Genomic DNA, 24158 nt, shown 5'->3' with positions numbered 1-24158 from the left:
AAACATTATCTATTCTTGGAAGTTGCCCATGAAATTCCTGTTGACCACTATGCACATTTCAAATGATTCTCGTGCAACCTCTCGTTTGCTGATTCAGAATGGTAACTGTCCACTCTTTTCAATAATATCAAACCATAATAACCTTCCCTCATTTTATCTCTGTTAGGTTTTAATGTTCAACATAGGTATGAACTCAACTACCAAAATGTAACAAACATGTTGTAAAAGGAAAAAAGGTTAAAAAATTGTACACCATCATATTATAATGTTTACATGTTGTGTGCTTTTATTGCATATAGTATTCAATGTCTATACTGAAAAAATATTTCATTTTTTTAAATATATGAATAGGTGACTTATGGGCCATATACATATAAAAGCAAGTTAATCAGTCTCTAAATAACTTATCTTCAAAATGTAGCTGCAAATATTTTTAAGAAATAATTATGACATTTAAAATCACACTGTTCACAGATGTCTCAATTACGGCTACTCTCACAGAAAAGTACAACTGTACTATAACAATATTATGAGAAAAGATTTATTTCATAAATAAAATTATCAACAAAGCTGTACATATATAATTAAAATATAATAACAAATAGTAATAATGGCAATATCTACTAAGTAGTCAACAGCAGACTCATGGGCACAAACCTGCTGCACAAAATGAAGTGGCAAAAAATTTTGTACAAAGTAAACTAAATGTGGAAAAAATACATCTTTATATAATGTGCATTTGGAAAAAAATAGCCACTTTGACTTGACTGACACTCATATGGAACTGGTTATAGTGCAGCAAAATCACCATTGTGACTGGTACACTTAAGACTTACGGGCAGCCATAGCCACACCCATACCAACTATGGCACCCACAGCAAGTACAACTCCACCAGCCAGAGCCATTCCAGCCAGCCCTTCTGCAAAGAAACGAATGTTAGCATTCTGACAACACAGATTACTACGCAAAAATTTGTAAAATAAATAAAACAACTAAGTGCTCATACCAATGAAAATGATACACACATCAATTTGAATACTGTTGATTCTATAAACTTTAAATTACCTTATACTTGGTACAATGAAACTGTATTTTTTAGATCGATGTTCACTGTGTCCTGTTTTACACGGTCTGGCAAAGCAACTTCTTCTCGAAAACATTTATGTCCACTAATGCTACATAACTGACAAAGTGCTGAATAAACTTTTTGTCCACTTATGACTTGCCAATTATTTGTTATAGTACAGCAGTCACTGTAGTAAAAATATACATAACCTGTTGTATTTCTGACACTTTACATGCTGTAATTTCTCTTCCTACTCCAGCAGAACTGATAATGGCAAATAATGCAGCTTACATTTAATGTACACAGGAGAAATTTATTTTTTCTACATTATGGGCAGACAGCATTTCAACAGCACATGTAAATCAGTGTTTCTTCTAGCATCAATGTCTTGACTGTAACAGGACATTTGGTCCAGTGTGGAAAATAGTTTTCTTTCTCCTAGTACAAGTAACATACATTGTATTTTAATGTATCATAATTCTAGTGTTTTATCTTTTCTCCTTTTCCTTCTATTAGTATTACTAACCCTACTGAGGGTTGAATGGCAATGCAAGATAGCACTTCTGACCACCAAGTCAGAGTGTCGCATCATACAGCATAAGGCGCAGACACCATCAAATTCAGCACTAAAGCCTCCTTAGCATAGGGTACACAACCGACCATCGCACTTGCTGTTCACAAGACGCAGGTGGCCAGACGCAGCATGGTAGTTATGCAACCTGTAATACTTTGAGGCATTTAAATAGGCTGCCTTCACAGACCAACTGAGGCAGTAAATTTCACCTCACTAGACCCTTAATGCAAATGCATGGTTAGTTGATAATATCTTAACATACTTAGTGGATCACATGCTCACACTGTGTAAAACTTATACGCTGTTAAGCTACTGGTCAGAATTTATGCACTCTGTACGAAAAAATGCTGCTTGCTGGACACTAGTATTCCCCTTAGGTCTCCAATTCTGTCTTTCATCATGTGCCTGTAAGTCTGAATTTTAGAATTTTCATTATCACATCACACCATCAGTTTACAACCTTGTGATGTATGTGCAACAACATTGCCATGACAATCATATAAACAATACTGAATGAAACAGTACACATGATGAATGCCAAAACATTTGCCAGCGTTTGCGTTGTTAGTTACAAACTGTCGTGATATTACAAGCCTCAAAATTTTATCTGCATATCTATGCAATACTATATGTGTTTCATGAAACGCATTTAATTTGGCAACTTTTATAGTTCCACTTACAACTTTTCTTGATTTCTTATGCTCCTCACAGAAAATAGCCACAGAAAAAGCAAATCATTATACTTGCAGAGCACCAACCAGGGATCATGATAAGTGCATACTTAAGTTCATCTGGGGGTTTGGGAGAGAATCCCAAACCCTAACGAAGATACTGAAAGTAGTACTACAAAATCTGAGTAATCAATGTCACTTCTACATACGGAAAGATAAGATAAGAGGAACATGAAGGGAAATCACACCGATTTTTGTTCAAAAAAATTTGTGTGAAACCTTATGGGACTTAACTGCTAAGGTCATCAGTCCCTAAGCGTACACACTACTTAACCTAAATTATTCTAAGGACAAACACACACACCCATGCCCGAGGGAGGACTCGAACCTCCGCTGGGACCAGCCGCACAGTCCATGACTGCAGCGCCCCAGACCGCTTTTTGTAATTAATGGTGAAGCATTAGCTCAGGTAAACAGGATAAGGGGCAAAATACTGTCTGCTTGAAGAAATTTTATATTCTTTAATGGATTATACAAAGCAGTGAACACTGAACAGAAACAAGTGACAAGTTGACAGTGAATTGGCATGTAAGGCACGAAAGGACAGCACACTGCCTGCAAAATGCAAGGTTCCTAATTTAGAGTCCCAGACAGGCACGCAACACTAATGCATTACTACTATGTTTACCAACCAGCTAGTTGGTGATGGTTCAGGTAGTTTTTTCCTGAACTGGTTCAGCAAAATAATGAAAAATTTTAACTAATATGGGTGCAGAGATAGCAAATCTAACTATTACATTAATCAACAGATGTCCAATGGAATATCCCATAGGCTTAAGAATATATTTTGGACTGTTTCATGAAAACTGTGATTTGAGTCAAGTCCTCTTCTGTTGCAAGTTTGAATATACTTGTTTTCAATTATATAATACCTAATAGGATCGGTTGGTAGGACATGTTCTGAGGCATCAAGGGATCACCAATTTAGAATTGGAGGGCAGCGTGGAGGGAAAAAATCATAGAGGGAGACCAAGAGATGAATACACTAAGCAGATTCAGAAGGATGTAGGTTGCAGTAGGTACTGGGAGATGAAGAAGCTTGCACAGGACAGAGTAGCATGGAGAGCTGCATCAAACCAGTCTCAGGACTGAACACCACAACAACAGAGCACAACAACAACAATACCTAACACCTTACCCACATGGAATAAATTACTATACATTAGCTTGTAGTGTCACATCCCAAGAGGTGACACAGGAAAAACATATGGTAGATGAGATACAGATAAGAATAATGCACCATGCAAAGCATTAAAGTTAATTTTATTATTAACAGTTCCTAAAATCTGTGTCAATTATTCGCATGCACCCAAGGGGAAAAAAGTGGGTAAACATGTCAGTTTCATGGACTAGCAGATGAATTAAGACATTCATCACATAACTGGCATGATAAAATTAAGATTCCAGGTAAGTTCCCAGAGAGCTCTTCATGAGCCACTGTCTACTTAGATATACAGGTAGAAATTCCTGCTGTTGAGAGGAAGTAGGGGGGGGGGGGGGGGGGGGTGAGAATTTAAGATAGATCCTGCCACATTTTCTGTTTCCCCCGTTCAACAAGGCAGTTTCTTCACTCAGCATTAAGTCAAGTAAAGATCTGTAGTAGAATGCTGTTGTATTTTTCTTGGGAAGCTGAGCTTTATATGAGCCAATAACAAGACAAAAGACACAGTGCGTCCAGTTTTACTAAAGACTCCCAGTTCCTCAGTTCAGTGGAGTCAGCCGTTCTGTACTAGTAATGTTAGGCTGTTCGGATTGATTATGCAATACCCTATTATGTATCCGTGAGCTACAGTTTTTATTATTTGGTCTCATCTTCAAGCACATACTGAAGCTATCAGTTTACATAACCTTACCACTATTTACACAGACGAGTCATCACGGAATATCAGTGACCATTTCATATTTTATTATATACTTCACCCTCATGTCACAAATTTTGTCATTACTGTTTTTGACTTACTAACAAGTCATTTTCAGGCAATTTATTTAAAAAGGATGAGAAAGTGTGAAATGAAATATTAGAAAACTGTATTTTATATCACACCCCCATGCATAACTACACACACATTACATAGTAATTCATCACTAACAAGCCATGTCTACACTCAGTGTTGGAAGTGAAGGCTTCAGTTGATTATGTAATAGTATAAAGTTGGTAAATATACAGAAACATAAATTGAAACTACTACTCTTTATATTATTCCACTCCTTTCAGTAACACTTTTCCTTGTTTTTCAGCTAACTGTCCTTCTGCAAGAAAACTTAAGTTCGCACATACTCAAAATGATTAGTTTCTTATAATATTTCGTGTAATTTCATACCTTGTGCCAGAATTTACCAACTGCTGATTACAGTGGTGTATTTAGTTTTGTTGAAAACTTAACTGGTTACATGGCTCTTAGAATAATGTGTAATGGTGAAATCCAAATGAGATAGTCAGTAGTTTTAACAGTATTGACACCAATAATTAGAAACTTTTGAGAGCGTTCTTTCTAGTAATCTTTCTCAATTTTCCAAAACTAATTAACTTAAAAGATATTCATAATTACAGAGCACTTACACCCAAATTTACTTTTGCCAACTGACTTCTTACGCTTGCTACGTTCCAGGATTTGACTTTATGTTGCTCTAATTTTTATGAATCAGGTAACACTGTTCATTATTCAATTTATCCCATAATTGAGAAATTGCATTAATTAACAAAATTTCTAACAAGGCAATGTGCTTGTGTGTTTTCCATTTTTTTCTGAAAAAGGTTTTGGCAGTAAGTGTGTTTTCATTGTGCCTGTCTGCAACTCAATGTGTTATCTTTACAGCGAGTACAATCTATCCTTTCCATAATTTTTGTATACTTTTAAATACATAGTTCACCATGTAGGCATACAGTGTGCCAAACAAATAGTACTGGGACCTTTCATAATTTTTGAACAATATTTAGTTAAATCACATCATTGGAACCTAGAGATCATTTACATTATTAAATTTTCACCCTGTAGTTTTATAAACTGTAATACAATATCTGAAATCACAAAATATCATTACACCAGTCTTAATACCACTGCAACCCCGCAGCACATGAATAACAACTTCATAAAAGTTCTATTCACATCATATTATAAAATGTCCATGACCAAAAGTTACAAGATCGACATAAACGAAACAGAATCCACACATTGCAATGGTCGGTTGCTTATCTATGACAGTTCACAGATAAAAGACACTAAATTAACATTTCTTCATCACAGTATTCTTGAAAGTTGAACTTACTGAATATCTTCAGGAATTGTCTTTGATTATTAACAAATGCACATGAAATGCATCTACCAATCTGCACTTAATACACCGTGTTATTACTTTTAAAATGTAATTGGTGACTTATTCCAAGAATTGTGCATGATTGACTATTATTTGCAGAATTATGATTTTTGGAAGATGGAACATTACAAAATTTGTTGCCACCGACATCAACAAGAAATGTAAGTGCCAGTCAGGTGGTGGCAGAATCAAACCGAAATGTTAGGTAAACTTATCACCATCCAAATGAAAATACGTAATTTGAATGAATGTGGAATTGTGAGAAATGTAGCAACTGCATCACATTCCTCACTGAAATGTATGTCTAACAATGAAAGCAATTACACATTACGAGACTTCAATTCAAAGCGTGCAATTCACAAACACGTTAGACAACAAACAAAGGATAAAAAGTCTTCGCAATATAAAAATTATGAGAGTAAGACACATCTAAGCAAGAACCAGTAAAAATGCTGAATTATTGGCGTAGATATGCTAGATCTGGATCAGAAGCAGCACAAATAACATCCAGCTGTAGAGTGGATTTGCAAGTAGCAGATTACCAGGGACATTAAATAAGTAATGCAACACGTCTCTCTCCCCTCTCCCCCCCCCCCCCCCCGCTCCCTCACAAACAGAATGCTTATCTCTTGAGGAAGGCATCACGCCAGTATGACAGTGGTCGTTCGGCAGCTTCTGCAAAGAGATTCTCAATTGGGTTAGTGTAATAGGCAGCAGTGGTCATAAGTATTAAACAATGGTAATGTGGTAACACAGTGAAAGATGAACAAATGTCCAGCTGAATAAACTACATATCCATAGTCAAGTTTTGAATGGACAAGGGATTGGTGTAAACAGAGGAGGACTGTCTGATGATTTAAGTACCCTTAGGATATGTAGGACATTGAGGGACTGGGTATAGCATGTGGCCAGGTGAGACACTGGGAAGACCAAGAAAGTTTCCTACCAAGCATAGGCCCCATGGATTTTGTAGTTTTGGCGAACAGAGGGCACAGCCCAAAGCTGTACAGATGGTGGAAGAAACCCATTCCTGCAGAATCTTCCACTGGAGTTTATCTATCATCTCCGTAACGCTTTCGCGATTACTAAATGATTCTGTAACGAAGTGCACTGCTCTGTTCGATCTTCTCCATCTCTTCTATCAACTGTATCTGGTACAGATGTTACACCCGTGAGCAGTATTGAAGCACTGGGCGAACAAGTATACTGTAACCTACTTTTGTTTTCGGACTGAATTTCCTTAGGATTCTTCCAACGAATCTCAGTCTGGCATCAGCTTTACCGGCGATTAATTTTATATGGTCATTCCATTTTAAATCACTCCTAATGCCTACTCCCAGATAATTTATGGAATTAACTGCTTCCAGTTGCTGACCTGCTATATTGTAGCTAAATGATAAAGGATCTTTTTTCTGTGTATCCGCAGCACATTACACTTGTCTACATTGAGATTCAATTGCCATTCCCTGCACCATGCGTCAATTCGTTGCAGATCCTCCTGCATTTGAGTACAATTTTCCTTTGTTAGATCCTCTCTTATACTAAAGCATCTTCTACAAAAAAGCCTCAGTGAACTTCCCATGTTATCCACAGGGTCTCATATATATTTTTTATCAATAGCAACGGTCCTATGACACACCCCTGCGGCACACCTGAAATCACTCTTACTTCGCAAGACTTCTCTCCATTGAGAATGATGTGCTCCGTTCTGTTATCTAGGAACTCTTCAATCCAATCACACAATTGTGTCTGATAGTCCATATGCTCTTACTTTGTTCATTAAACAACTGTGGGGAACTGCATCAAACTCTTAGAAGAAGTAAAGAAATACGGCACCTACCTGAGAACCCGTGTCTATGGCCCTCTGAGTCTCGGGGACGAATAGCGCAAGCTGGGTTTCACACTATCATCTTTTTCAAAACGCATGCCAATTCCTACAGAGTATATTTCTAGTCTCCAGAAAATACTCAAACATAATATATGTTCCAAATTTCTACAACTGATCGACGTTAGAGATATAGGTCAATAGTTCTGCACATCTGTTCGACGTCCCTTCTTGAGAACGGGGATGACCTGTGCCCTTTTCCAATCTTTTGGAATGCTACGCTCTTCTAGAGACCTACAGTACACTGCTGTAAGAAGGGATCAAGTTCCTTTGCGTACTCTGCGTAAAATTGAACTGGTTTCCCATCAGGTCCAGCAGCCTTTCCTCTTCGGAGCGATTTTAATTTTTTTCCCTCCCCTCTGTCATCTATTTCGATATCTACCATTTTGTCATCTGTGCGACAATCTACAGAAGAAATTACAGTGCAGTCTTTGTTTGCAACCCATCAATCACCTTGAATAAGAATGTCCACACATTCCAACACTGCAGGAGTATCAGCTGTGTGCAACTGGTCGGTGCAGAGATCTGACAGGCTTGTGCAACCTTGACGCTACGATAAAAGATGCCTAGACAAATGACTCGCCATGCTTCTGTCCACTTCCAGGTCTCCATAAACATTTTGCAAATGCCTACAAATATCTGTGATGCTCTTGTTTTTCCACCAAAAGAAACTCAATGAGAGCTCTCTGCTTGGAACACACCTCTGTAACAGAAGCCGTTTTGGAGGCTATATATAGCGCCATCTACTATCTGAAATTCATAGAACTACAGAGGCTGAAGTGGTAATATCCCATGTCATGACGCAACACATTTTTTTCAACCAAAATTGGCCGAGAAAAAAAGTTGCATTACTTATTGAATGCCTCTCATAGCATGTAGGAAGTTCACGAAGTAAGTTACACCTGTCACCCCACTCCAACATCCTTACACAACAGGAATGCCACACAGGAGTACATGTTCCGTATTTCCTGCAGTGACATTTGTGCTGCATTTCTGGTAACAGATGCACCACTGGAAACCTACTCCAAAGTTCAAGTATGTGGAACAGTATAATTTATAAGCCGAATGTCTAAACTGCACACAAATTCACTGTGAAATTCTGCAGTATATTGACCAAATCGAATTTCATGTGCAGCCATAGTGAAATTATGCGAACAAGTTGACTAAGATCGAAAGAGACATTGGTTATGCTCGTCAGGATATCCAGATTTTGCTTCGTGCTAGACCACCTGTGGAGGAATATTTTCCAATGATAACATTTACGCAGTTCTTCAAATGCTCCATGACCAAGGAGCAGATTTCTATCATTGATAGAATGTTCTCCACTGATCAGTATGATCACCATTGTTATGATCAACTTGTCCCTGGGTCACTGTATCTGTTATTGGAAACTGAAGTATTACACCATCCCTCACCAGAGTCTTTCGCATGTTTAACACATACACTTTCAGCTTTTCTTTCAGTCTTTAAAAGTTTCCATCATCAGCCTATTCCTCATGGAATTAACTCTCATTAGTTAATTATGATTTGGGATGAATAGCATAAATGAAGCATCATGTTCAACCACTCACCTTAATGAAATCATTTTTAATTCTGGTGATGCTCAGCATCTCCTGCCTCAAAGTTTATGAAAAGTCATTGATCTTTCAGTGTGCCTTAGTAGACAGACACCTACACGAAAGGCAATTTAAATTCTCAGACAAGTTAATAGATCTGGATACCCTTCTAGGTGAAACCCTTTTGTAAGGTTGCAATTCCGTGTGAAGATTATTAAATGTTCCAGTCCACACAATCTTAAATTCTACTTTAATTGCACTGTGAAAATCTGCAGCATCTTGCAAGCTGACAACAACTTATCTAGTAGTATCAGACTGACTGACACACACTTCATTATACTTTCATATTTCCACAGTATTCTGTTGCTGGGCTTCTTGCCTTGTCCTCAGTTTCATAAGTTTCTGAAGCCTCTTTGGTCTACAGTGGATGTACAAATTTACTACCAGTGAATGTCACTTCAAGTTACAGCAATATTCTTTTTCCCTTATCACACTGTCAACAAGGTTTATCTCTCCAAGGATGGAGTCTCCTTCAGCTAAGCACTTTGACTGTTAGTCCTGACAAGTCATCTTACCACAGAAATATGGATTTGTTCATAAAAACACACACACACACACACACACACACACACACACACACACACACAGAGAGAGAGAGAGAGAGAGATGAAAGTTATCTTGCAGAGCACAGAAATGAAGCTATCTGTCAGCTACATTATCTACTTCCAACAGTCCAATTACCTGTGGCTAATTTAGAATACAAGTAAATAAACCTAGAAGATAAAAATCCAAGGACATACCTTTCTCCATCCGTTTCTTTATCAGTCTCTCTAAGCCCTGAACTTGTTGGTTTCCAGGTTCAACTTGTAGGAACACTCTACAGTATTGTAAAGCTTTGGTGTATTCCTGTAAACAACATGCATCATACATGAACTTTCATGAACTCAAAACCTTGACTCAATTTATAGAAGAAAATCAGTAATACTTTAAAAAGAGCACTAACTTCCTTGGAAATTGCCTTATTATGTAGGAAACTTTACACAGACAACTTCATGTATACTTTTTTGCAAATTATGTGCCTAAGGTGGAACTGTGTGACACATTAAGTTTTTTAATCTTCTGGAAATTTCTCAGTCTGTCATAAGAAGATGGAAGTCACTTGCCATAGACCCCTTTCCCGCAAATGTTTTTTAAGAAGAATCAACACTGAACGGAAAAAAAATTAAAATCAAAACAACCCATAGAAAAATGTTATGTAGCGAGTTTAATCTCTCATAGGTTATGTCAGCACACACAAATATGCTAGATCGGATGATTACACACAGGCTTGAAGTGTGTTTCTCCCTTCTCCTCCACTGAAACCTTAGTAGGGGAAACCATCTCTAACTAACTACAAAACTTCTAGATTAGAGAGAAAGCATTCCGGCACAAAGAGCAGGAAGTAAATATTTGGGTTTGTTTATAAAATAACCGTTGCCAGACACACACATTTCTTTTTATTATCTTCTGCATGACGCATTTCATGGAATGACTTCAAATTCATTTTCTATGAATAGTGCCATGAATTTGTGATGTTTTTGGTATGTGGCATAATACACAAAAAATGGTTAAATTTTCCTGAAATGTATCAAGCAAAAGATAGATAAAAAGAAAATCTTGAGTGGTGCTGGAAAAAGTTATTTCATAAACAAACCCACTGTCTTAGTCACAGGCTTTCACCAACCGTTTCTGATGGGTAAAATAAAGTAGAATGTAAATCATTTGTGGAAAGAGCTCAACCTATTTTGCGTACTGATATGCTGTTTTTCTCTTTACCCTATGTCCTGAATATCTCAACTATAGGGAGAAAAAGTAATGATAAAATTCATCTGCTCCTACAAAAGCTTATTTCATTAGGTAGTGCACATTTCAAACCAGAGCCTCACTGTCAGTGCTTCAGTTGACTATAGGACTTCATTCAAAGTTTCAATTAAATGAAAACCGCAATGATGGTCCTTCCACTGAAGTGCTGACAAAGTTATCTCTCATCAAAAATTGCCATGACTGTCAAAGATATCAGCAAATCCTAGACCCTTTAATTGCTACAGATGCGCTCTCTGCAGTTCTTTGTTTTGCCTACTGCTTGCCTAATGCTGCTACTTGTGCTCAGCGACAGTGTTCCGGCTGCCGTGAAATACTTCTCATTCAATTCAAATACTTTTAATTCATTTTTAAGGAAACTATTTGGGGAAACATTTTGATGTTTGCATATATTAAGCCACTAGCCCAACACACAAGTTAGCATATCCACACACTTAAGTTGGAAATGCTACTTACGAGAATTTCAAGATGGCAACAAACAAAATTAAGTGTACAGGAGTTAGACAGCTTTTAGCTGAAGCACTTGTAGTTATGATAAAGAAGAAAACAAAATCCCCTGAGAATTTCAGGTGTGAGGAGGCAGATTGTGTCAATAAGCTCCTGATACATTAAAGAAAATGAATGGTGAGCTAGAAAGTGAGGGGGGCAGCAAACCACAATGACTTTCTTCCCAGCCGAGCTATGTGCCAGTCATAAGCAGTAGTTTAACCATAGTTTTTTTTTTTTTAACTTCAATAATTTATACAGAATAACATTCAATAATTAACAAACTTTGAAATATTAAGCATTTTAAAATTTGTCACTTATAAAATGACATAAAATTGAATTTCAATGCTTTCCCAAGATTTCATGAAATTCTCCAGAGAATCGCCAACCTGCTGTGGCAACCTGGCTGCCCAATCATGTATCTGCACATCAAGATACAGGCACAATGATTGCCATATTTCATAAATGGTTCAAGATATCGAAACAAGGTTTCTTTTTGCAAATGACAGCACACAAAGATGAATGTAAATGGTTCAAGATATCGAAACAAGGTTTCTTTTTGCAAATGACAGCACACAAAGATGAATGTATATTTTATGATGAATACAGAAAACAGTTTTATTCACTGTTGGATGTGAGTTATCCACAGCAATTAGAGGGTTGGCAGAACAAATATTTCAATAGCACATAAGGAAGACCCAGATGCTACCTTTAAACACACCCCCAGCACTTCAGAAGCAGCACAGCGTAATGAGTTAATTCATCCACAGTAGTCAGAGGGTTTAGTACAGATGATGGTAATTCATGTACTTCACTACGAAAATTAGACATCCAGGTAGTTGGACGACAGTACAGAAACACCATGAAAAATATGTGCTTGAACATAACACTTAGCCATGAACAGCACCTGCTCATTGTTCTCAATATGTTGCAGCAAATGTCAGTTGTCATCAAAACAGTGTTCTATGTTGTTGCGAGTGCATTGTGTCGGAGCTCACTGTGTTCAATCATGGGCAAATGGTTGGTGCTTGTATAGTGGGTGCTTCTGTAATGAAGATAATCAAAGTGTTTGGTGTTTGAAGCAACACTATATCGAAGGTCTGTACCAATACAGGGAAGAAGGTAAAACTTCAGCTAAGTCAACGTGATGTGGGTGAAAGGGGGGTGGGGGAGACCACAGCCACCAGATCTCAATATTATTGAGCCTTTGTGGTCTACTTTGGATATGGGTGCACGATTACTAACCACTTCCATCTTTGTTACCTGAACTTGGACCTATTTTGAAGGAAGAATGGTGTAAGATTCACTTTAAAACCACACAGCACTTCTATTTGCCCATTCTGAGACAACTGCAAGTTGTTTCAAATGCCAACTGTTTTCCTGCATCATATTAGGCATGGTAATGTGTTTCCATATTTTTGTCTACCCTCATACATTCAGTAGCTTTTATAGTGACCATTCCTTGTCGAATGAAATCTTTTCTAAAACACCTGTAGAAGGTCCACATTCCAAATCCTGTCACATAATGAATGCATTGAGGAGCTGGCCCGTGTGTCGTGGTTCTTATTTCTTGTATATCATGGCAGATTACACTACCAAATAATAGGTGAGTAAGATTTTTGTTTCCTGGATAATGAAGGTGCACTTTCTCAGATTAATGCTCAGAAAAGCATCTTGGGCATAGCTGAGCACATCTGTCAAGCAACTTTGTTGCTTTCTCAAATGTCTTCCCAAAAACTGTCATCCAGGTAGTAAAGATATAGACAACCATCTACTCGCAATATTTTTATCTGCTTCATTTTACGGATCTGAAAGTAACTTTATAAGAGTTACCATCTCAAATCTCTCTGCAATGGTTGATCTTAATCATCATCCCAGACCCCCAACAGAACAAATTGTCACATTTTTCTCCAATCTGGATACAGAAATTTTAACTCCCAATTCCATTCAAGAGATGGCTTAAATTCTGAGCTGCCCCCTAATTAATCATTTAGAGGGCAACATTTCTTTTCTATCCCAAAGAGATGTGGGCCAGTTGCTTGCTTTTACAGGCCACTAGCTGATGACTACGATTATGCAACAGCCATTGGCAGTAAGGGACTGGCCAACTAATGTTTTAACTACAAGAGAGCATCACCAATTTTAAGCAAGGGCAATCACTGTATTACAAACCGAGTTTTACTGCCTGAATACACTAAAATACAGAGGCAGGGTGTGTACATGGACATGAAAAAAAATTTCCTTATTTCTCAGTTAAAAAGCACTTTTTTCCAGAGTGAAAATACATATTTCCAGGTTATGTGACAATATACTTTCCATTGGAGCTGTAAAATTTATCAACTTTGAATGATAAAGGTTTTATACACCAATTAGAACACCACAACATGTTAGGAAACTAAATAAACCAAAAAGAAACATGTTTGGGAAAGAACTTTAATACGCAGTAACATGTACACTATGTATTTTCTTACTGTGAAAGTATAAATACAAATTCCATCATATACAGCTCATTAGCTTCCGAAGCACATAAGTTGAGATTGCAATGCACTTTGTCAGGCAATCATGTCACATAGTTTCACCAGATGATGACAGCATATATGACTGTTAAATAACGCAAACACACAAATAGGAGAAGTTGATGGTTTAAATTAATATACATAAGCAAGTTAAGCTTTCACATATAATATTGGTCCCTTTTAGCAGTGTTACTCCTTAAGATATGTCAACACAAATGTGATAGTAAAATTTTAAATAATGACATAAATGGCAAGTCTTCTGGTCCCAAACCTTTTTTAAGTGGCTGATCCTCAAAGTGTCGAGTTCTGAATTAGAGTCAAACAATCTGTTATTTAAGGACGTCATCGCACACTCTCACAAGTAATAACTCGTCTTGCGTAAAAGGAAATTTACTTTGAAATTAACACTTCCCAAACCACCACTCTCAGTATTTTCCTGTGGCCTGTTAGAAATAGGTTCAACTGAACATTTGCCAGAAAGCACTAGAAAAAAGGTGTTACAGCCTATGCGCAGTTAGAATGATGTAGGAAGCCCATGCTTGGCGTTTGCTCTGCTCATATGCCTTTTGTCGTACTTCTGTTTAGAATGTTGAGCAGAGTGGGGCATTGTGTGACAATATATAGCACTACATCATTTTGTTCAGAGGACATTTATGGAGTTATTGTAGTTAGTGCAATCATACCGAACTCAGATAAGAAATGCCAAATAAGACAGCTGTCCTTGGCATAACATTCATTTCAAAACTAGACTCTACAACTTAAAGTACTCTAATATTTTGGTATGTGGTGACAAAGATTTTTTATTAGTATTCTGCAATGGTATTACCTAGCATTTCCAATCAGGTTTACATCCGCACAGCACAGCTAAAAGCTTTTAACAAGGAATACCAATTTCTTGCAAAAAATAAAGAAACTTATTTGTAAACACCACAACTAAAGATAAGTTTTTCCATCAATATTTTTAGATGGTATAAAAATCAACAAGATTATCTGTGAAGCCAAGTAACTGAATAACTGGCAGTCTACATTCTACTCCAGGAGTAGATACAAGGCCCTGTGCTGGATTACTATGATAAAACATAGTGTGCTGCAGGTCTTTAATTCCCTGAAGAATGACGTCTGTAAACTTAAGATGTAAAGAACACAAATTAAGAAATGAGGTCATGCATAGGGGAAGTAACAAGTGTTGAAACACGCCTTGTGATTGAAAAGCAGTCTGTTTCACAGAATGCAGATTTATAAAATTCTGCTAAATCTGTCAACATATTTGAAACAGAACATTTTACTCAATACTATTGACTAAATTTGCCTGCTTAGCTTCAAGTGAACATTTAAGAATTGTTCATATGTACATATACTATTATCAGATATCTATAAAAGACACGGGACATCAGAATACTATAAGAGCATCAGAATTTTGCTAACCATACTAAATTGCTTAATTCTGCTCCAGATTCACACTGAATTAGGTCCCTATCTGTTACTAAGCTTTTCAGTGTGATTTTTGGGATGCCAATTTTCTTGGAGTACTGTTTGTTGTTGTGGTCTTCAGTCTTGAGACTGGTTTGATGTAGCTCTCCATGCTACCCTATCCTGTGCAAGCTTCTTCATCTCCCAGTACCTACTGCAACCTACATCCTTCTGAATCTGATTAGTGCATTTATCTCTTGGTCTACCTCTATGATTTTTACCCTCCACACTGCCCTCCAATACTAAACTGGTGATCCTTGATGCCTCAACTCATGTTATACCAACTGATCCCTTCTTCCAGTCAAGTTGTGTCACGAACTTCTCTTCTCCCCAATCCTATCCAATACTTCCTCATTAGCTGTGTGATCTACCCATCTAATCTTCAGCATTCTTCTGTAGCACAACACTTCAAAAGCTTCTATTCTCTTCTTGTCCAAACTATTTATCGTCCATGTTTCACTTCCATACATGGCTACACTCCATACAAATACTTTCAGAAATGACTTCCTGAGACTTAAATCTATACTCTATGTTAACAAATTTCCCTTTTTCAGAAACGCTGTCCTTGCCACAACAGTGTACATTTTGTATCTTCTCTACGTCGACCATCATCAGTTACTTTGCTCCCCAAATAATGAAACTCCTTTACTACTTTAAGTGTCTCAATTCCTGATCTAATTCTGGCAGCATCACCCGACTTAATTCGACTACATTCCATTATCCTCACTTTGCTTTTGTTGATGTTCATCTTATATCCTCCTGTCAAGACATGTCCATTCCATTCAACTGTTTTTCCAAGTCCTTTGCTGTCTCTGACAGACTTACAACGGCATCGGCGAACCTCAAAAGTTTTTATTTCTTCTCCATGGATTTTAATACCTACTACGAATTTTTCTTTTGTTTCCTTCACTGCTTGCTCTATATATAGATTGAATAACATCGGGGATAGGCTACAACCCTGTGTCACCCCCTTCGCAACCACTGCTTCCCTTTCATGCCCCTCGACTCATAACTGCCATCTGGTTTCTGTACACATTGTAAATAGCCTTTCCTCCCTATATTTTACCCCTGCCACCTTTAGAATTTGAAAGAGAGTATTCCAGTCAACATTGTCAAAAGCTTTCTCTAAGTCTACAAATGCTAGAAAAGTAGGTTTGCCTTCCCTTAATCTTTCTTCTAAGATAAGTCGTAAGGTCAGTATTGCCTCATGTGTTCCAATATTTCTACGGAATCCAAATTGATCTTCCCCATGAGGTCGGCTTCTACCAGTTTTTCCATTTGTCTGTAAAGAATTCATGTTAGTATTTTGCAACCGTGACTTATTGAACTGATAGTTCGGTAATTTTCACATCTGTCAACAGCTACTTTCTTTGGGATTGGAATTATTATATTCTTCTTCAAGTCCAAGGGTATTTCGCCTGTCCCATACATCTTGCTCACCAAATGGTAGAGTTTTGTCAGGACTGGCTCTCCCAAAGCCATCAGTAGTTCTAATGGAATGTTGTCTACTCCCGGGGCCTTGTTTCGACTCAGGTCTTTCAGTGCTCTGTCAAACTCTTCACGCAGTATTGTATCTCCCTATTCATCGTCATCTACATCCTCTTCCATTTCCATAATATTGTCCTCAAGTGTATCAACCTTGTATAGACCCTCTATATATTCCTTCCACCTTTCTGCTTCCCCTTCTTTGCTTACATCTGGGTTTCCATCTGAGTTCTTGATATTCATGCAAGTGGTTATCTTTTCCCCAAAGGTCTCTAATTTTCCTGGAGGCAGTATCTATCTTATCCCTAGTGAGATAAGCCTGTACATCCTTACATTTGTCCTCTAGCCACCCCTGCTTAGCCATTTTGCACTTCCTGTCGATATTTTTGAGACGTCTGTATTCCCTTTTGCCTGCTTCATTTACTGCATTTTTATATTTTCTCCTTTTATCAATTAAATTCAATATTTCTTTTGTTACCCAAGGTTTCATACTAGCCCTCATCTTTTTACCCACTTGATCCTTTGCTGCCTTCACTACTTCATCCCTCAGAGCTACCCATTCCTCTTCAACTGTACTTCTTTCTCCCATTCCTGTCAATTGTTCCCTTATGCTCTACCTAAAACTCTGTACAACCTCAGGTTTGGTCAGTTTATCCAGGTCCCATCTCCTTTAAATTCCCACCTTTTTGCAGTTTCTTCAGTTTTAATCTGCAGTTGGTTTGTTGGTTGATTGTGGGAAGAGACCAAACAGCGAGGTCATCGGTCTCGGCGGATTAGGGAAGGAAGTCGACCATGCCCTTTCAAAGGAACCATCCCAGCATTTGCCTGGAGTGATTTAGGGAAATCGCGGAAAACCTAAATCAGGATGGCTGGAAGCGGGATTGAACCATCGTCCTCCCGAATGCGAGTCCAGTGTGCTACAACTGTGCCACCTCGCTCGGTAATCTGCAGTTCATAACCAATAGATTGTGGTCAGAGTCCACATTTGCCCCTGGAAATGTCATACAATTTAAAACCTGATTCCTAAATCTCTGTCTTACCATTATATAATCTATCTCATACCTTCTAGTATCTCCAGGATTCTTCTATGTATACAACCTTCTTTCACGATTCTTGAACCGAGTATTAGCTATGATTAAGTCGTGCTCTATGCAAAATTCTACCAGGCGGGTTCCTCTCATTTCTTAGCCCCAATCCATATTCACCTACTATGTTTCCTTCTCTCCCTTTTCCTACTCTTGAATTCCTGTCATTCATGACTATTAAATTTTCGTCTCCCTTCACTACCTGGATAATTTCTTTTATCTCCTCATACATTTCATCAATTTCTTAATCATCTGCAGAGCTAGTTGGCATATAAACTTTTACTACTGTAGTAGGTGAGGTCTTCGTGTCTATCATGGTCATAATAATGCGTTCACTATGCTGTTTGTAGTAGCTTACCAACATAACTATTTTTTTTTATTCATCATTAAACATACTCCTGCATTACCCCTATTTGATTTTGTATTTAAAACCCTGTATTCACCTGACCAGAAGTCTTGTTCCTCCTGAAACCGAACTTCACTAATTTCCACTATATCTAACTTTAACCTATCCATTTCCCTTTTTAAATTTTCTAACCTACCTGCCTGATTAAGTGATCTGACATTCTACGCTCCGATCCGTAGAACACCAGTTTTCTTTCTCCTGATAATGACGCCCTCTTGAGTAGTCCCGGCCCGGAGATCTGAATGGGGGACTATTTTACTCCGGAATGTTTTACGAAAGAGGACGCCATCACTATTTAACCATACAGTAAAGCTGCATGCCCTCGGGAAAAATTATGGCTGTAGTTTCCCCTTGCTTTCAGCCGTTCGCAGTACCAGCACAGTAAGGCCATTTTGATTAGTGTTCCACGGCCAGATCAGTCAATCATCCAGACTGTTGCCCTTGCAACTACTGAAAAGGCTGCTGCCCCTCTTCAGGAACCACACGTTTGTCTGGGCTCTCAACTGATACCCTTCCATTGTGGTTGCACCTACAGAACAGCCATTTGTATCGCTGATGCACGCATGCCTCCCCACCAACAGGAAGGTCCATGGTTCATGGGGGAGTACTAGTAATATATTATCTTACATCTGGTTCTTTATCGTGTCATCATGCCATATGTGTCAAAACACATGCACTTGAAATTCAGTGAACAGTAGAAGTAAGCCACAGTGTGAATTGAAACACTGTTTCAAATAAATTGGCTGCCTCTCCAGAGAAGAGGAGCCAAATTTCTTTACCAAGCCAACAAAAATAACTTCATTGTCCTGCAAGAAGATTAATGTTAGATTGCCCAATAATGTGGAGCAGGGTGTATACGTGGGCAAGAAAAAAAATTCCCGAATTTCCCGGTTAAAAGTACACTTTGTCCCGGGTGAAAACATACTTTTCCCCTATTAACTGACATTATACTTTCTCTCGGAACTGTATAACGTATCAGTCCTTTGAATGATTATGGTTTTATACACAGGCGTAGAATTTCCCGCCACTTTAGAAAACGAAACAGAGGGGGAAAAAACATGTTTTGGAATAATCTTTGATGTGTCGCATATTTTCGCATTATGAAAGTATAAATTCGAATTCCACCGAACGAACGTTACTTTCCGAAGCATTGAAATCGAGATTGCCATACGCTTTTGTAAGCCAGTGATAGCTTATGTCACGTGATCTCGCCAGCTGATGACAGAGGATATTCAGAGCTTAGAGCACATGATGTAATCAGCCAATGGCAACATCACTGTTAAGTAGCACGAGGACACAAACAGGAAAAGTTAGTGGTTTAAATTAATATACATAGTGCCGCTACACGGAACACAAAGCTTTCGCATGTAATATTGGTCTATAAGATTAATACGCTGCAAGAGAAGCTAAGCTTTCACATATGATGTTGGTCTTTTATGTGCTTATTACAATTTAAGATAGATCACACGAACGTGCCAGTAAAATTTTTAATAATGACATAAATGTCTGATCTGGGCTCTAAATTCATCTAAATGGCTTGTCATCAACAAGCTGATTTTTTAAATGACAAACACTCTGCGATTTAAGAAATTCATCTTACATTGTCGCACATAGTTCAACTTGAGTAAAACGAAATTTACTTTGATGGTAACGCTTTTCAAACCACCATTCGGAATATTTTCCCATCACATGCTAGAAACAAGTTCGTTTCTGCAATTGCTAGAGTGTCAGATGACAGGCATCACTGTTCTTGCGCAGCTACCATGTCGTAGGGAGACCGTAAGTTCGTATGTGTAAAACATTAAAAGATCTTACATTATGTCATAAAAGAAGGATACTCCAAGAGCACCGAAACTTCTGATCCATACTAAAAAGTTCACATTTAAAGCGCACATTCGTATGTCCCGATTTCCAGAGAAGTAGGCCACGACCTGATATTAAGCTTTTCAATGTGGTTTTCGAGCTGTAAAATTTCTTGGAGTATCAGTAATGTGTTATTTCATGTTTGGTTCTTTACTATGGCATAATGCCATAAGTGCTAGGAGTTGAAAACGTTTCAAATATATTGTCTGGCTGAGCAGAAAAGATTAATAAAAGAATATTTCTTTAGCAAGCCGACAAAAATATAATCATTGTTCTGCAAGGCAATTAATGCTTGACTGTAAGTAAGGTGGAAATAAAATAAAATCTGCAACTAACAACACATTTTAGCCTCCCGTAATTATATGAATGTATTTTAATTCAGTTGATAGCTCCCGGCCACAGAAATCTGTTTTGTTTTCATTTGACGTGAGAGCAGTAAACAAAGAGGGAACAGCAAAATCACTAAATGTAAATACGGGTCACGTGGTGACTATCCACTTCCCCGCTATAACTCAGACTGCTCTGCGCATCACCCCCGATTCTACGATATTTCCGAACCAGGGCAATACCCCGCCACTCCCTCAAGCGTTTAAGATAGGTCGTCAAAATTTTTTAAAAATCTAATTTTTTAAAATATGTTCATTTTTAGCACACATCTTTCCGAAGAGTCTGATGCATGAAACATACGTGATGGAGGAAATGTAAGACATGTTATTTGGTCGCATGTGAGCCAAAGTGCAGCTCCTCGCCTCCTCACACAGCATTCTTCTATCGCACGTCACTGTACTTCGCTCTGCAAAATTGAAACCTGTATATTTTGCAATGGATGTCATCAAAGCATATTCTGGACAGTGGAAATTAAAATGTCCTGTGGTGCCTCTCCTACTTACAGTCGGCCGGTTTAAAAAACTCTCAAGAACTCTTCAGAAAATTTGCACACTTTATTGCCTATCAGCTAACAACTTGCTGTTTTGTATGACAAAGTTAAATATAGTAAAAACAAAGATTCCAAGACTTACGAAGCGGGAAAGCGCCGGCAGACAGGCACAATGAACAACACACACACACACACACACACACACACACACACAGAATTACTAGCTTTCACAACCGATGGTTGCTTCTTCAGGAAGGAGAGGGAAAGACGAAAGGATGTGTGTGTGTGTGTGTGTGTGTGTGTGTGTGTGTGTGTGTGTGTGTGTGTGTGTGTGTGTGTGTGTGCGTGCGTGCGTGCGTGATAGTTTACACCTGTCCTCTTTTTCCCCTAAGGGAAGTCTTTCCGCTCCCGGGATTGGAATGACTCCTTACCCTCTCCCTTAAAACCCACATCCTTTCGTCTTTCCCTCTCCTTCCTGAAGAAGCAACCATCGGTTGCGAAAGCTAGTAATTCTGTGTGTGTGTTTGTGTGTTTTGTTCATAGTGCCTGTCTGCCGCCGCTTTCCCGCTTGGTAAGTCTTGGAATCTTTGTTTTTAATATATTTTCCCCATGTGGAAGATTCTATTTTATTTACAAAGTTAAATATAGGATACATAAACCCAGTAAAGACATGAGATAAGCAAGACAATACACGTTTCTTCAATCCTTAGCTCCTAGAATTTTATTCTCTCTAAAATTGCTACAGTTTTACACGGCGTGCTTTCCTTTCTGCGAAAGAATCTGTTACCTTATCAAAGTTCGTCAAACATTTTGCTACATGAAAAATCAAAAAGTCTTTATCTAACACTGAAAAAGCTGTTAACACAGTAGGACCCAAGATTGGTGTAGTTTTCCGATCTGATTAGGTCTATTTTGTCACTGTCTGCTAGATAAAACAAAACACGCCTTTCTATTGCTGCAATAATTGTACACACACAAGATAAACGAGACTGTTTTGGCACAAACGGGCTTTTTTTTGTAACGCCAGAATATAAGTCACAAAGCACCAATATCAAATGCCTATTAGGCCTACTACAAGCAAAAAGCTTTACGGTAGGAAATAGTTTCACAATTAATTCGTCCCCTCCAGTTTCTCAAGCACGAGATCGAAAAGTGGTAGTACGAAATTTTTATACAAACTTTGAATCATCATATTGTTTCATAATTTGTGTGATGTTCCCGTTTCTTCTCCTTCCTTGTTCTGACAAACAGTCTTGTTATCACTAATTCTATAACTATTCCTGGAAATGTCAAAGCTTATTCAAAGGTTAACTTCACTAACTCTGCCAGAATCACCGGTTTAGTTCCCCACAGTTATTCTCCGGGTAGGGGTTGTTACACGTTCGTACAACGTGATTTCCGCGCTTCTTTCAGAATATAACTTAAAGCAGCTGCTAGCCGGGGACTGTATGACTGGCCCTTACTAGTATAGTGATCTGGCCAAAAATTTTCTGTCAAAATTTCATTTCCTTGGATACACCAAGAAGGTAATATGTAATCTTTCTTACCTGTTATTCATTTATTTCGACTCCTGTAGTCTGAATCTACGGATTTCGCTAGTAATTGTAACAACGCTCGTCATTCGCAAACCCAATCAACCGCACAATCAGACAGTGGTTGGCATTCATCCATTCAGCATTAACTGCGCTCAGCTCGTATAGCTGATTTTGTCTGTAGAAAAGTTTGTTTCTACATGCGACGAGGATTCCCCTGACAGAGACATCACGTAAACTACGCACACATTCACAGATCAACTTACGATTCATTCAGAAATCAACTTAGAAAGTGTTCAATAATGTTCAAAAACCGACAGGGATGTATTTCAAAGTCATATGAATAATCTATAGACTAACGTGCGTTGGATGCTAGTCGCTTTGTGAAACAAGGTTTTTCCCCCTCAAGAATATGAATTTGTCGTCCCCCTTCCCCCTCTTAGATCTGGGCCTGCTGCGCAAGCATGAATCTGGCAGCTTGGGCGCTCCAGTAAAATTTTTCCCAGTATCATCTACCTGCTTGCTGTGACTGCTCACACAACCAACAGCCACATTTCTGTAGCCAGAAGCGGGAGAAAGTATTACTCAACTGCGCATGATCCTGCTCGTAACTGCTACAGCGAACCTAATGTAAACAGTTGTGATGTCACGCTCATCAGAGGCAATTTGTTGTTACAGAGCCTTGCATAGTCTTCCCAAAGCCTCTGCATATATTGCTGTTGGCAGTCGCTTGTATGAGCACAGTGTTTTGTTGCTGTATATTGCACATTCCCTCTGCAATTTAAGTTTTATTTGCTTTTTTTCTCTCGTTCGTGTTTTATTGCTGCAGTATTAGTCTGCAGTAGTAGGATACAGTAATATCCTTGTTAGAGTATCAGTTCTTACCAGTCAAAATTTAAAATTTTTTAACTGAAAACAAAAACAATGAAACATTCCCAGGTTTTTCCCGGATCTCCCAGTTGTCCAGGTCATATACACCCTGTGGAAATAAATAAACTGAAACTAACAACATATTTTAGTCTCTTTAATCATGTGAATGTATTTTACTTTACTTTGTAGCTCCCAGCCACAGAAATCTGTTGTTTTTTCATTTGACATGAGAGCTGTAAATGAAGAGCAAACAGCAGAATCATGAAACGGTAATACAGGTCCTGAATTATCAATCATTCAGCTAGATACATTCATTATGAGTACTGACTGATAGAAGGCATGATCTACAGTGTTGATATGGTGCTACACATTGCACTGCCTGGTCTTCCTCATTTTCTCTCTTGACTTAATGTGCCCAAAAATAGATGGAAAAGGGCCACTATTTTCTCATGTTCTTCCTTAGTCGAGCTGAGAGCACCTCGATAGTTAATTTCTCTGCTGGGTCATTATTATTGGTAGCACAACATGATTCTCCATTGGTGGCACTGAGCAGACCTACCTGGAGAGGAATTGTGGCTGT

The 24158-nt window shown here is 38.2% G+C and overlaps 1 protein-coding gene across 1 annotated transcript in view; it reads right to left on the bottom strand.

The window, feature by feature from the left end:
- Nucleotides 1-260: 260 nt before the first annotated feature.
- The window catches only part of LOC126335433 (mitochondrial fission 1 protein), a 36164-nt gene continuing 12266 nt past the window's right edge, over nucleotides 261-24158 (bottom strand). The window contains exons 3-4 of the mRNA XM_049998714.1: nucleotides 9929-10034; nucleotides 261-920 (exon numbers count right to left, since the gene is read on the bottom strand). Coding sequence (XP_049854671.1) covers nucleotides 826-920; nucleotides 9929-10034 — 201 coding nt within the window. The 3' untranslated portion in view covers nucleotides 261-825. The remainder of the gene's footprint in view (nucleotides 921-9928; nucleotides 10035-24158) is intronic.

Source organism: Schistocerca gregaria, chromosome 2 (genome assembly GCF_023897955.1).
Source record: "Schistocerca gregaria isolate iqSchGreg1 chromosome 2, iqSchGreg1.2, whole genome shotgun sequence".
Taxonomy (NCBI): domain Eukaryota; kingdom Metazoa; phylum Arthropoda; class Insecta; order Orthoptera; family Acrididae; genus Schistocerca; species Schistocerca gregaria.
Note: the sequence above shows the minus strand (reverse complement) of the source record. Positions and strands in the feature narration are given on the sequence as shown.